The sequence below is a fragment of the Cyprinodon variegatus genome, unplaced genomic scaffold (assembly GCF_000732505.1).
Source record: "Cyprinodon variegatus isolate N-32 unplaced genomic scaffold, C_variegatus-1.0 Scaffold549, whole genome shotgun sequence".
NCBI classification, from domain to species: Eukaryota; Metazoa; Chordata; class Actinopteri; order Cyprinodontiformes; family Cyprinodontidae; genus Cyprinodon; species Cyprinodon variegatus.
This window is the reverse complement of record NW_015151002.1, coordinates 154,901-170,386: the sequence shown is the minus strand read 5'-3', so window position 1 is coordinate 170,386 and position 15,486 is coordinate 154,901. Positions and strand designations below refer to the sequence as shown.

The 15,486-nt window shown below is 37.8% G+C and overlaps 1 protein-coding gene across 1 annotated transcript in view; it reads left to right on the top strand.

The window, feature by feature from the left end:
* LOC107095460 (interleukin-1 receptor accessory protein-like 1-B) overlaps nucleotides 1–15,486 on the top strand; it is a gene marked incomplete at its 3' end in the record, with an annotated part of 209,976 nt that overhangs the window by 114,455 nt on the left and 80,035 nt on the right. Inside the window, exon 3 of the mRNA XM_015391575.1 lies at nucleotides 13,616–13,895. Coding sequence (XP_015247061.1) covers nucleotides 13,616–13,895 — 280 coding nt within the window. The remainder of the gene's footprint in view (nucleotides 1–13,615; nucleotides 13,896–15,486) is intronic.

The following is a 15,486-nucleotide window of genomic DNA, read 5'->3' as shown; positions in this document are numbered from 1 at the left end:
TATGCCATCGTTATGCTACGAAATCCCCCGAAAATTCACAAAATTTTGCCATATTTTTTTATATTGATATATTGATGCAGTATCGATCTATTTTACTAACAAAATCTCACAAGAATTTGCAAAATATCACGAGAGTTTGTAACAGAACGATGAAATTTCATGAGATTTTGAAAGTAAAATAGAGTTTTAAAATATCGGCATATCGGATATCGGCCAAAATCCTAATATCGTGCATCCCTGGTGCTTATGATTGATCATTTATATATATTATAATCAATAATAAGCATATATTATTGAGGAGCTCGGAGTAGAGTCGTTGCTCTTCCACGTCGAAAGGAGCAGGCTGAGGTGGCTACCTCAGGAGGTGTTCCAGGCTCAGAGACATAGTCCCTCCAGGATGCGCTGCAGGGACTATGTCTCTGAGCTGGCCTGGTGTGGAATCGGGGTCCCCCCAGAGAAGCTGGAGGAGGTGTGTGTGGAACGGGAAGTCAGGGCTTCTCTGCTTAGACTGCTGCCTCCGTGACCCGGCCTGGGATGAAGTGGAAGAAAATGAATGAATGGATGGATGGTATTGCATTGTTACTTAATATTTTTGTTAGAAAGTTACTCTTTTTAAGCTGCAGTTGCCTTTTTAGCCATCCCTACTTATGCATGCCTTTGACAGTAAATACATTTATTTCATCTGGGAAAAGTGTAATACTGTATAATTTAACTTAATCACTCACCTACTAACCCTTGCCGTTAACACACCACTTTGCAATAACAAGTAACCCTGTAGGGCATCAGTGTATGTATTAAACCTAATAAAACACATTTATGTCTGATAGCAAGTGAAGAGCAATGAACTTAACAAATAAGTACTGAGAGCCCACAGAGAATTCAGGTCTTCTGCCATCATCTCTTAGAGTAGCAGCATCAGATCAATCCCTGAAAAGACATTTGTCAACTCAGCATAACTCCTAAAGGATACGGGTGCTGTTTTGTTGATTGCATCTAAAAATTATTCTCAATCAGAGGCTTTTATAGGCTGCTGTCTGAAATCAGGATACAAAGGGTTTTTGAATTGAGCTTAATTGAATTTTATATTGTTGGTTTGGGGGTTTTCACTGCATTCTACAAGTTCACAGCAAAAATGTTAATCTAAGGAAGTAGTTTTTTTCTTAAAATAAGTGCATTTTTTCTTAATTGAGCATGCAAGTTAGACATTTTGCCATTGGATTAAGAGAATTTAAATTTAAAATAAATAAACTGCAGTCTCTTATTTCAAATTATTGATATCTAATTCTCTCATTTTATGGGTAAAAATGCTTATTTAATTTGGCAGATCATCTTATTTCCCTACTCAAATTAAGTGTAAATACTTTTACTTGAAGAACATTTTAAATTTTTGGAGCATTATAGTTTGCAGCTACAAGCAGTGCAAAACTTTGACCAGAAAAACCTGGAATAATACACCTTATTTATATTGTTCCTTTATTTTCTCCCCTGTCTGTTCACTGCAAAGAACCACCCCGCAAAGTTTTTCTCTTAAAAATCAACTTTTTCTTTTTCCTGTTTCCCTCTGTGTTTAGACTTGTGATTATAGACAGCAGGTACTTCTCCGGAGGCCGTGGCCAATCAAGGGAGCAGAATCCGATACAGAAGGAGAAAACCTTGAAGATTTTGACTGATGTTTATTTTTATGATTAGAAGACAAAAAAATCCCCCCCCCCCCCCCTTTTTTTTTTTTCAATCAGATATGAATATTTGCATATAAATAACAGCCCAGTGACTGTCAGGGAGGGTGTTAGAAAAAGAGAAGCAAACAAGAAATGAAAACGAAGTGTCATATGAGTAAAGTGCAAGCGAAACAGGCAGAGATTGAACTGTTTAATCTGTTTGTTAGGAACAGGAAGGCAGATGGAGGTAAATGTCACTGCGATCACTTAATAGGCGCAGCTACAATCATCACAAAATTTTGTTTTTCTCTTTTACAAAGTTAAATATATAGTTTTCTTTTTTAAATAAAAAAAAATCTCCTTAGGCTCCGTTTGAGTTGATCTTTTTCACATCAGTGTGATGTTGATTTGCTGATCAATGATCACTATAGATCAGTATCATATCACAATAAAGGAACTTGAAAACCGAAAAGCAGTTAAAACTAAATGTTTTGTTGACAATTTGAAACATTTTCAATTTATATTTCTGACATACTGATCTTTTACTATTCTGTGTTAGTTTTCTCCTGTTTAAAGTCTTCATATTGTACACCTCTGGTATTCACTGTTTCTTGTACAAATATTATGCAAAAGTAAATAGAATAGATATAATAAAATAAAAAGCAGAGCGCTAATTGTTAGAAGATCCTTTGGATCATTATGACAATTTTTGAGCGATACATGTTTTTGCATATATATACCAGATCCTAGAACCGCCTGTTGACTGTGTAACCAGCAGGGAAGCGGCCCTCACTGGATCACAGACTGTATGTATGGGCATGTGAAATTACATAACCAACAGCTTCATGTACGCCGTCGGGGGTGCTGGGCGGCTCGGGCACAAATCGCAGTCAGTCGAGCTGTCAATCAGTGACAAGTGTCCTGATGCAGTTGATGAATGGATTCATCATTCCTCTGGCCACCTGGCTGTACAGTGTATAAAAGAATAATTTTATGCCAATTCCTGGATTTCTGTGAAATTGCATATTAATTGCATTATTGCATTATAAAAATCAGGCTGTTAAAATATACAAGTTGGCATATATATATATATATATATATATATATATATATATATAGACACAGAGGACGACACATCTGCAAGAATCTGCATTACTTCTTGTATCAATATGATGTGATACAAGAAGTAATGCTTTTGAAATTATGTTTTTGAGAAATTATGCTTTTGTTTTATTTTTATCTCCTCCCAAGTCCTCTTCCCTCATGAGGGGCATGTGATTAGAATGCAGGCTGTGCTAAATGACACTGATGTGTAACTTGCGTATTTACTCAGTCAGCACAGGAGTAATACGCCGTTCTTCCTTCTGTCCTCATGATTGTGATTGGTCTGCTACCTTGAACCCGCCCCTTTATATGTGCGCATTCACAGATTCATTGACTGTCAAAGCTGGTTTGAGTTAGCTAATTGGTAACTAAACCTGACTGCCATACTTGTGGATTAGTTAAACCGGATAGGATGGGAGTAATCCTGCTATGTTTAGCTCTGGTCCATTACCTCAATAATATACAAACTGGAAAAATAAATATAAGGTAATTTAGCATTGAGCCTGGCATGCACTGTGCAATATTTTCAAATGTTATACTCAGCTACAGCTCAAACCGTATGACAAAACTGCAGGGTTTAAAATTTCCCAGTTCATGATGCATGTTTTTACAATGTATGGCCTGGCGCTCTGATGTGATCCAACGGCTCACGCCGTCTGACTCAGCCCCAAGAGATGGCGCTGGTCGGACTCATCAATCTGGAAGAAGAAGGAAAAGAATTCCCTTGTTTGCACATGAGCAGTGTGAGAGGTTCAGGTAAATCGGCTCAGGTAAATCGGCTCATAGATGCTTGTAGTTCTGCTTCAACTGCAGGATTTGCCCATGAACACCTTATGAGGGCCGACCTTACGATTCCTAATCGGGAGGTGGTCGTGAGTGGCTTATCGCCCCCTGTTGCCCCATGTATACTACACAACGAAGGATGCACAGTGAGGGTGAAACTCAGCCCGATCCAAAGAATTCTCGCATGACTGGTGAATTGGCCCAAAAAGGGCAAAAACTCGTACAGTGTATGCACAGCTTAAGGGATTATTGAACAAATCAGTGCCTTCATTTCAACATGTGCATTCATATAGAGTGTACTGTAAAATTATTCATAACTATGACTGTTTTGTTGTCTTTGTTTTCTTGATTTTGATCCCTCAGACCTCCAAACATCAACTTACATTATTGTGATTTACAGGATATAAATCAGCCTCAGTCTATGTAGTTACAGTTATATTTTTTTTATTTAGAGCAAGCTTAACTCCGTTCATTTGTACCTCCTACTCTCTGCCTTTGTATGTATATATGATTCACTGTTCACATTCAACTTTTTGTACAGTAGATTGTCTTTTGTGTCCTATATTGCCCATAATGGTGGCCATTTGCAATTCCTTGTTGTGGCAGTGCCATTCCACCGGCAGTATACAGGCCTTAATTACCTGCCTATAATTTAGGTTTTTATTCTCTTTTTGCTCCTTGCTCCACTCCTTATTGTTCCAGGCACCCTACAGTGTGTCTAGCTGTGATTATGCATGCATATGTGCGCAAGACGGCCTTTGCTGATTGCTGCGGGCGCCGATGACTCATTCCTTTTCTTCAACCTGCTGGATGTACTTCAGTCACACCGGGTAATCTCCTCCTTTGCCCACTGGCAAGCAAGAGGTTACCGTCCCCACACATCAGAGCTATTTTCCTCTTAATTGAGACCCACTCTGCAGCGACAGCATTTTCACAAGGTGGAAAATGGCAGGTCAAGATATCAGGACATCCCTCTCCTCCAAACCTCCATCCCTTTGGCAAAAAGTGCCTGTGATGTTGATAAGTTCCTCGGGGGATCTTGGAGCCTTTCCAGCTCAGATGCTACTCTTCTTAAGGGCATGTAAAGGTTGGTGTCTTGCCACCTCATAGATTGTGTGTACAGATGTGAGCAATGGCTCTAGTGTGTTTATTCAATCAGCCTCGGTCTAATATATGCATGCTGTTCTGATTGAATTACACTGGAGCTTTTATAGAGAAAAATAGAGGTAAACCATCTTGTTGAGTGCTTATGAGAAAGCAGACACTTTGGGGAGTCTATGTGGTGACCTGAGTCAATCTGCATCTGATTACCCACAGCAGACCTGTAACCCAATTCAGGAGCTCGTCGCCTCCTCTCCACCTCATATATAACTGCATATTCTTATGACAGTAAAACTTGAAGAAACACAGTGATATAACATTTGTTTCACCTCATTTAAGCTGGCTATAAAACAGCTGTTTTCTTTATTTAATGCACTGACAAACATCTTGGTCACATCTCTGCATGTTTTCACAGTCAAATCAACTTTGTCATGTTTTTTTATATGGCTGCCTTCAATGTTATCTCTATATTTTATATCTACATTTAGTCAGTCCAAATGACCTTGTTTTTTAAAACTGTATAATGCCTTTTACCTGTTTTACTTTGGAGTCGAGGTTATGCTTTTAGGTCTAGATGGCTACATTTATTTTGATATCCAACTCTTGGAAATATGTACTGAAAGATGTCTTAAAAGAAAAATGAGCACAAAGAATCTGGGTTTTCAACTGAAGGTTGCCGGTGTGACTAAAATATGAATTTTGGATCATCAGATAACACAATGGCTTACCTAGAAGAGAGTTGGCATTGCATCACTTAATGTAGGAGAAACCCAACACGGTCACAGAAATAACTTGAATCTGACAAAAACGATGAATAAAAATTCTATGAGCGACAAAAAAAGTCAAAATGTCAGATGTTGCATTTCAAGTATGCTTCAACAGAATGACTTTGAAATATAAGCTCAAAACACAGGCTTCAACGAAAAAGATGGTAAATGCTTTAAAAGAATGAAAATAATGTAAGCAAAGGGATACGTTTAATGAAGGTGTGTCCATTAATTAGCATCACAGGTGTCTACAATCTTGTAATCAGTTCATGGGCCTATATATAGGGTTATAGGTAGTTACTTTGCTGTTGCGTCGCATGGTGTCTACCACACAACATGGACCTGATGAAATTAAGGAAATGGTTGTCTCAGGAGTTTATAAAGAAATTAATAAACAAGCATGTTATAAGTAAAGACTAAGATAATGTCCAAGGAGCTTGATTTTCCTGTTACTACAGTTGCACATATTATAGAGAAATTAAAATTAAAGAATACAATGAGGAAGAACAGGAAATGATTTGATTAAAAATCCGAAATTCTTAAATAATGGTAAATGTTTGTAATGATGCCAAGGCCATCCATTTTCTGTCACGCTTATCCCAAGAGGGGTCACGAGGTGCTGGTGCCTATCTCCAACTGTCCATGGGCGAGAGGCGGGGTACACCCTGAACAGGTCGCCAATCCATCGCAGGGCAGCACAGAGACAAGCAGAGCAAGCAACGGTTTTTGCAAACAAGCAAAGATAATTGAGAGAAGCCACTCAACCTAACAGTCATGATTTCATGACTGGGGAGGAAGCTGGAGTACCCGGAAAGAATCCAAGCATGGTCAGGAAGAACATGCAAACTCCATGCTGAAAGACTCCATCCGGGAATCGGACCCGGAACCTTCTTTCTGCAAGGCAGCAGTGCTACCCACTGTTCCAATATGGTCTGCAGTCATTAATCATCATACATTTATATATATTCAGGTTATTTTGGTCATTTCTCATGCTTCAGTGATCAGCCAGTACTTAGATGTGAAACTAATTTTTCCCACAGATCCTCTCTACCTGTGCAAAGGTCTGAAATCATTGCGCTAAACTTTTGTTGATATTGAGGGCAGTAATTTTAGAATTTTTTCCAATTCACAGGTATTGATTAATGCCTTTCAGTGAGATAATAGTGAAGGTGTCTTGTGATCTTATAACAACTGACTGTTAAAAAAAAAATTTTGTATGGATCAGAATTGGAATCGGCATGTGAGGCCTTTTAAAGATCGGGAATTTGTTATCTGCCAGAAACCTGCAATCTTTTTTTTTTTTTTGCAAGGTTATGTCAGAGAAGTGTTTGTCACCTTTTTTCAGCAATTATTTATCCTTTGATCATTTGACATAAGATTACAATTATCATTTTCAACCTCTTTCAGACCTTGCAATTCTCGGAGTAAGTGACAGTGTAATTTCTCTGTTTTTTTGAAAGTCATGGGATCTTATTTGGTTAGTCTCTAACACAGCTGATGATGGTGCGAGTTGCTTCAGAGCTGCAGGAGTTGTTATCTCTTGGCAGATTGGCTCGTTCCCTCACCAATTGCTGCGCAGTCAAATGGAAATGTGTCGAGCCGGGAAATGATAATCGAGTTCAATTAGGCTTTGTACCATGTTTGTATTCTGCCAACAGATTATCCACAATCCCTCCACTCTCTGAGAGAAACAATAAACCTCTGTCAAAAGTCTGAAATGGGCAATTTCAGGATAGGTGGCGATAACAAATATTGGCACTGTCAGCTACTCGTGGTGTAATGAGAGACAAATGTAACAAAGCCTTTGAACCAGTTTGGCTGGAGTTCACTCTTGAAGGCAGTCAATTTCAAAATTTTGTTTCCTTTTCAGCCCCAAGACCTCTGGCTGTATGACAATTATTTATGCCAGACCCAGATTTGGATATGAATATTTCAAAAGTAATAAGAAAATAATTTTCTCATTAGCTTATTTTTTCAATCGGAAATTTAGTCAGAATTAGAATTTCCTCTTTGTTATACATATTCCATGTATGCTGCTTAAGAAGAAAAAGGTTTTGATACAATTTGTTTACCTCATGCATACTTTTGTCAGCTCTTGATGTGCAAACTGCATCCCGCTTGTGCGACCTTTCACACCTTTTTCAGCTGTTTTTATTAGTGGCGAGAGTAAAACACTTCAGAGTCTCAATTAGCACTCACAATTAGAAGTGAAACCATCTTGGCAGCGCTCGCCTTACTTTAAGCCTTCAAGTTATCGTCCACAAACTAATTAGCAAGTTCTTGATAAGCAAGGGGTTGGCCCTCTGTTGCCATAGTAACAGTTAATCACAATGAAAGGATTTTGCTGGTGGGCAGGTCACAGAGCACACTCTCTTCCCTTGCATTTGTTTCTGCTTCATTTGGTTCCCAGCTCAAAAGCCTTGTGCAATCATAGGATTGTTTTACATTGACTTGCTACAAAAACGACAAATTTAATTAGGAAAATTCAAAGCAAGTTCAAAGGTTAACACATTAGCTCCGTAGCTGATGGTTATGCATTACTGCTGCTTATGTTCCACTATTCTGAGGAGGGTACGTCAGCTAATGATAGTGGGTTCTTACTGTATAGGAAGATGCCTCCTCAAATGCTCTAAGAGAGCTCCCTCTTTCCATGCCACAAACCTGTAAATGTTATTTAATTTTCTATGTTTTTGTAAATGCACTAGAGCAACATTTTTAATTCACATTAATCCCCACTAACCCTTTTGCTTAAAAAGACTTTCTGTCAATATTGAGCCATTGTTCACATGAAAGACAGATTAACTGAATACCAATTAAAAGAAATTAAACAGAATCAACCCCTAAAGCTGAAGTGAAACTGAAGTGTTGATTTTGACTTTAGTGTTAACTGTGTGCAACATGCACATTGTAGTTATTTAAAGGTATTGTGGAAGATTTTCACAAATATTTCAGAAATGCCTGCCCTGTCCACTTAAAAAAAAAAAAAAGCACAACCCTGTACCTGCTCCTGAGAGGGAACGCATATTAAATGTGTGCGAGAGCATGCATGAGCCCATTTCTCCTGATGCACGCTCTGTTTAAAAATTGCTGTTATCATCCTTATACAAGCTTACTGTGTCCACATACAGCGGGGACTATATAGTGGACTTTATCTAGAACTCGGTTAACTTACCGTTCAGACAGATAATCACTGCTTTTTACTCACCGTTGGTCACGTAACTCCTCCTCGACTGCATGGTGCCTACGCCATCTTTATTATTAGTTGCTGTTGTTTGGTAAGGACAGCCTATGGCGACAGCAGGCCACAGTGCCTGCAAATCCCATAATGCTTTGCAAGGAGAGTTCTTAGCGCAAACTTCGTAGACAATTTTTCTCTTACGACCCTTGGCCATTTTTAAAGAACCGCGGTGGGAAAGGTGAGCTTCAATGACTGTCTGAAACCGTAGCTCACCACAGATATACGCCTGATAGTATGCCTGCGCAGAAAAAGATAGGTAACTGGGGACGAGCACATAGGACAGCTTTATGTAAACATATCACCAGAATGACTGACAATTAGGAGGACCACTTATTTAGATGATCCACCCTAAAATAAAAGTGTGTCTTCTATACCTTTAAAGTAGCATTTGGCAATTTCAAATTTTAACAGACCAATTCCGTAATTCAGCAGAACATATTTTTAAAAGCCTTACCTTATTACTGCATTAATTACTTAACACTTTAAGTTAGTTTATGTTCACTGATCATTAAAATAATCCCATATTCATCTGGGGACTTTAATTTATTTGAAACAATCGATTGTCAGGTTGATTAAAGCACTTAAACTGTGGTTTATTTATAGAATTAAGAATCTGTTGCACCATTCTCTAGAACTTCCTCTGATATTGGAATGTTGTTGAAATCTTTGTAGTAATGAGCAGGTTTTAGGCAGTTTGTGTAGAAAGTTTGACCACGACCCATTAAAACTGGATGAATTCCTAACACAGACTCAACCGTTCACCAGAATAAACCCAACAGGTTTCTATTTGCTTTAGTTCTAGGCCTTTTCAGAAGCTAAATGTTTGCTCGCTTTATCTTTTTCAAAACGTTTTTTCCCAACTTCTGCAGGAAATGTTGTAAAGCTTATTTGTTCTTTTCTATTAGGAGAAATATTGCGATCAACTAAAAGCCAAAAAAATTCAATGACTTGTCTGTGATGAGTGTATGTGAGTAAAACTAGATTATCTACTACTAAACTAAAAATACTCCTACCCTAAATCAATTATTTTCCAATTAGGCCACATTTCTTGTCTTGTTTTTCTTTTATTTTCCTCACACCACCACGCAAAACACAAACATACATCATTCCTGCTATTCTCTACATGCCATTTAAAATCCCACACAAAACATAAATGCGCTGTTAAGTACTTCAACAGAAACACCCTCAATGACTGCAGTGTGCAATCCACCCCTCTGATTGGCAGGGAAGCTGCCTGTTTCAGGAATGAAATATCTGTAGAAGCTCAGTTGTCAAAGCCGGCTGTAAAAGTGTGACACAGCTGTGCCTACCAGATGTTTTCATTCAAAGGCCAGGAAACAAGGTGAAGTAAGGGAAAGCATGTTTAAATCCTCTCTCATCCCTGGCGCCTATAATCTTTTTTTAAGAGTTATGCAACAACCGTCTAGTAAACATTCAAAATGTCTCAAAGCTAATTACATTTTTTAAATGAACAATATTGAATTATTCTGAAGCTTTTGTTTCTGTTCCCTGATATTAATTAGAACGTAGACTCAATTACCATTCATTAAATTAACCTATTAAACGGATGGAGGAGAAGAGAAACAGTTTGGCTGGAAAGAGTCATTTTGAGAACTTAAGAATTACATCAATTGTAACAATCTATCTGGAAATGTCACGGATTTGAGTTTCTCTAATTAAGATCAATAAAGCTCTAGTTGTTCTTCTGTAGCTTGTGACAAAACTAGAGACGGAAATGTCTTTGACATTGTAGAATCAAGACTCTGTGTAGTTTTTCTACCAAAAACGGGATGGTTGCTGGCATTCTTTTTGATGCTGGAACAGGGTGGGAACCCTTAAACTCTCAGCTAATACATGTTGCAGTTGCCTGCTTAGTAGGAAACTCAACCATAACTTTGGTGCTGTATCTTAACCACTCCATTTTCCATCCATTTTCTACCACTTAGTCATTGTTAGGGTCACGGTCGAGCAGGTGCCTATCTCCTGCAGTCTGTGGGCGAGAGTTGGGGTACTCCATGGTCAGGTCGCCGGTCTGTCACAGGACAACACAGAGACACACAACCATGTACACACTCAGACTAAGGACAATTTAGAGAAGCCCATTAACAGTCATGTTTTTGCGCTGTGGGAGGATGCACAGGAAGAACATGCAAACTCCATGCAGAGAGACCCTGGGCCAGGAATCGAATCAAGGGCCTTCTTGCTGCAAGGCAGTGGTACCTACTGCACCGCTCTCATCTATGGGCTCTCTAAATGATCAGTTTCAGTCTAAATATAGATTGTTAAATGGAGATAAAAGGCATTTGATACACTACACAAAAGACTATTACATGACCAAGTATAGGGCTTATGAAACATAATTAAAGGAAATAGAGAAAAAACAAAATACCTAGGTTCCCATACTTAAAGCTTTAAAGCACAGGTCTGCAAAGAAGTGCGCTTAAACTGAAATTTTCGAGGGCCTGTTTCCTGCAAGTTTTAGTTGCATTTCATGCCCTACACATCTGAATCAAATGTCTGCCTTAGTAGCCTACAACCAAGTTCTACAGAGCTCTGCTAATGAGCTCAGATTAGATTTAGGTGTGTACTGTAGAAGCAGAGCTGCATCTAGAGTAAGAGCTGTTGGACACTGGCTCTAGAGGACTGGAGTTTAATTGTAAAGACTAACTTCCAACTTTGCTTTGGGCCCGAGTACAGGCTTTAGATAGTATGGTCAAATAGTTTTTTTCAACTTGTTCTGGAACAAAGGTGTGTTTATGTAATTTATCAGGCAGAACCAATTCTTTTTACTGGGGATTGTTTTGTTCTTTAATAGCTGCTTTAAATTGTGGCATCCCTAAAGTATAACATTCTTTGGTATGTTCTGCTGATTTGGTTGCGGTTGATTCTTGAATCCAGGGTAGCTTTTTCCTTTCTCCAAATACATGAACAAAAACGAAACTGTGGTAACAAAACTCTAATTTTAAACAAAAAGTAAACGTTTATTGATTTATAAAACCTTTTTTAAATGGATAGTCAATGGAGAAATTGGCGTTATGTGCCGATGTCATTTCAAGGCGTGGCTTCTGAATGGGATAATGAATCGGTAAACTTAGATACAATTCAGCCAGTGCTGATACAAGGGGGAAAAAACAGCATTTCTAGCCCAAAATACCAGCTGACTAATGTTTTGGGTGTCCTCTCTTTGCAGATGTATACTGACTCTTTAGGCTCTGTTCTAATCTTCATTTAAATTGTGAAATGCTGATTTCCTAATAACTTTCAACAGGTAAATGACTAAATAAACAAAGAATAGTTTACAGTTGATATGACACATATTGCTGTACTTTACATCCCAAATCACCTCAGAATTAAATAAGCATTAGTAGGTCTCCGTTTACTTTTCTGCAGTAGGCCATATGTTCTGACTGGAAATTAGTCCTTTTAAGTACATGGGTGATTCAAAGAACTAATTTGAAAAATACTTTAGTTCCTAAAGTTGTGTATGGTTTGAAATCCATTTGTATCTCTGATTTCCTCACCCCCTCTTTAGATGATAGGACTGTTTCTTTTCCATTTAGGCTGTTGTAGATTGGTTTACATACTGTAGGAGAATATGTTTTTGCTTTTAAAGCCTGGAGGCAGCTGAACAGGAAAGCTTCTGAACACACTGTAAAGGATACGGATATATATCTTTTTTTTTTTTTTTTTTTTTTTACACATTTTTATTTCTCTGATGTTATGCATTTCAGTTAGTTTTTCATGTTTTCTTTGGTTTTCAGGGCTGATTGTACACCATTTGGTCCAACGTTTGCTTTTGAATGTGCTTCATAGATGTATTTGGCTCAAAGGAAATCTTAAAAAGAAAATATAACACTAACAAGTGTTTAATCTATAAAACCATATTTTACAGTTGCTCTACATCTATATTAAAATTCTCCTAGAACAGGTCGGTATTCTTGATGTTCTACTAGATATCTACCTTTTGATCTGGGTCTCCAAAGTGAAACCATCTCTAGGGCAGGCTCTGCCTGTAAAGGTTACCATAGTGATTGCTTCCCACTTAGATGTGGACCAGCATGGCGATACCAGAAAACTTTGCTTGAGCCTGGGGCTATTAGCCGAGGTCCAAGCTTGCCTTGCAACACACGCCTCAAAAAAACCTTAAAGCTGTTTCTTTTTTTTCTTTTTTCTTTTTTAAGTAACTGAACAATATCCCAACCATTTTAGACATTGAATGCCTAAAGAGATATAAATCGGCATGTCATACAATGACCGTTTGAGTTTGTGTGAGTGAGCTCTGCGAAGATTAAAGTAGATATATCTCACTTGGATGAAAAGGTATCAGTGAGGCCATTCTCATATCTGCTCTGTATTATAAATTCAATTAGAACTTTATCTTCAAAGCAGTTTTACTGATAGGTGTGAGCTTGTTGAGATACTCTTAAAGAAGGGCACCTGTAGCTTTTAGATCTGACTGCACTAAGATGTAGCAGAGTATTTGCTAATGTTTGATAGTCTCAATTTTAGGAAAAAGAACAGGATTAAGGGATTTCTTTTTATCTAGATTTAAATATGTCACTACAGTCTGTAAATATGGAATTGAGAATAATTCATGCAGAAGGTAAAATGTCAAAAGCATTTTATTGGATGCCACTAAAGAATTTTGCAAAACATAATAACTGTGCATATGTTTTAAATTTTAATTGTGGATTTAGCTGCATGGCAGTATTAAGTGTTTAAAAATGTTAATTCCAGAACTAATATCAAAAATCATACATTGACAGATTTTATATCATATGGTGGAGTTTTTGTGTTTTAAGGAGGTTCTATCTGTGCCAGAAAATATTGCAATACATTTTTTTGGGGTTCTGTCTGATAGTTTTCGGCATGGAAATTGGATTATAACAGTGCTAAGTATGAAGTCTTAGTCAACTAATGAGTCCATGACTGCTTTTTAATTTCTTTCTTTTATTCCTTTTCAGTGGAAGGCTGCACAGACTGGTCAGTGGACTACCTAAAGTACAAAGTCCTTGTTGGGGAGCCTGTCCGGATAAAGTGTGCTTTATTCTATGGATATATCCGGGCAAACTACAGCCATGCGCAGAGCACAGGACTTAGCCTTATGTGGTACAAAAGTGCAGTGCACGGGGACTTTGAGGAACCCATCAGCTTCGACGGCACAAGAATGAGCAAAGAAGAGGATTCTATATGGTTCCGACCAGCTGAACTGGATGATGTGGGCTATTACTCCTGTGTATTAAGGTATGTTTTTCTCAAAATCAAAATGGAGCAAGCATTTGTCTTAGAATCTGCCACCATTTCAGAGGAATTATTTTTGCCTGCAGCATGTCTGTAAAACGGAGTAAATAACATTGTCTTGCATCCCTGTAGGCATATGTAAAGCTCTGTAAAAGTCCTCTCCTGTAGACTTCTAATGAAGTAATATACAGCCAAAAGCTAGCTGGTTGAGGCTCCGCAGAGCCTTTTCTGTGCCTATGAGGCATCGTTGCCTCATTTTATATGTTATATTAGTTTTTATTTCCCATTTGAGGGCAATAAGCCACATGGTACCATTGGTGAGTCCATATTCCTTTGGCCCTCACAAGTTTTTGTTTTCTGAAAACCTCACAGAAAGAAGTGAAATGCTTGACATAAGCGAAATATTGAACAGTCAGAAAGCTGCTTAGATAAAAGTGAAAAAAAATAGACTAGTGCTATCTTTCCTCTTAAATAACTGAAGGTTGCAGGAGTGCAGTTGTTTGAGTCAGAGTACATGTAACACTTCTGGTTTCCCAGTGGCTTTCATCAACATGGAGGTGGTTTTATGGTCCCCTAGAAAGAAAACGCCAAGTTGTAATGTTGAAATCTGTTTTTATTTCACGCAGCAAGAGCAACTTGAAAACACATCTCTCTTCAGGATAGAAGTGCAATCTTATTTCTTATTTGACAACACTTGTGTGTTTTAGGACCTTTTGTTAAAAGGAATGGAGGAAATAATGTGCTCTTGAACAGTAGCTTTCAGCACAGATTTCCTTGTGTTTCAGAAGCTGAAATCTGAGGGAGTTTAGCTATTACTATTCCACACCATTAGCACTCTCCCCTTCGATGTGGCAGCCGCCATGAATAGAAACATGGTGAACAGTACAACAATTCTCTATTCAGTCGTGTTGGCAGCAGTTTCAGGAGGTAGACAATCAGTCAGCTCAGAGTTATTGTGTAATCACACAGAGTAGAGTCTTGAGATTTGGTTTGGATGAGCGCCGTTGCTTTTTCACCAGTTTCTGCCTTTGAGAAGCAAATTAAGGGGCAACACATATTTGCTACAATGGAGAGAGCACTTTCAGTTAACAGGGGATTTTCCTTTGTTAGAATGGCTTTAAATGTTGTTCTGTCTGTAATGGTCCCTTAAACTTAGACAGCTAACCTTCACTCAATATTTTGTTTCCTGTCTTTTCTTCAGTAAAGAAGAACACATGCAATTGGATGTCTATGTAAATTTATTAGTCTGATTCTATGGTAATATTCACTGGACTGTTATAGCTTGCAATGTTTTTTTTTTTTTTATTTACCGTACTGACCTGAATATTAGACAACCCTGATTATAAGACAACAGTTTTTAGGTACAAAAAGAAAAAAAAAAAAACACTTATAAACTAAAATTTGGTTCACTTCCAAAAATTAAAATCTTAATAAGTCATTTTTTCTTAAAATAAGTGCATTTTGTCTTGAATTGAGGAGATAAGTGAGACACTTTGCCAATGGAACAAGACAATTTACATTTAAAAAAAGAAAAAAACAATTGCATTGTCTTATTTCAAGTGCATATTATATAATTATCTTATTTTAAAAGTAA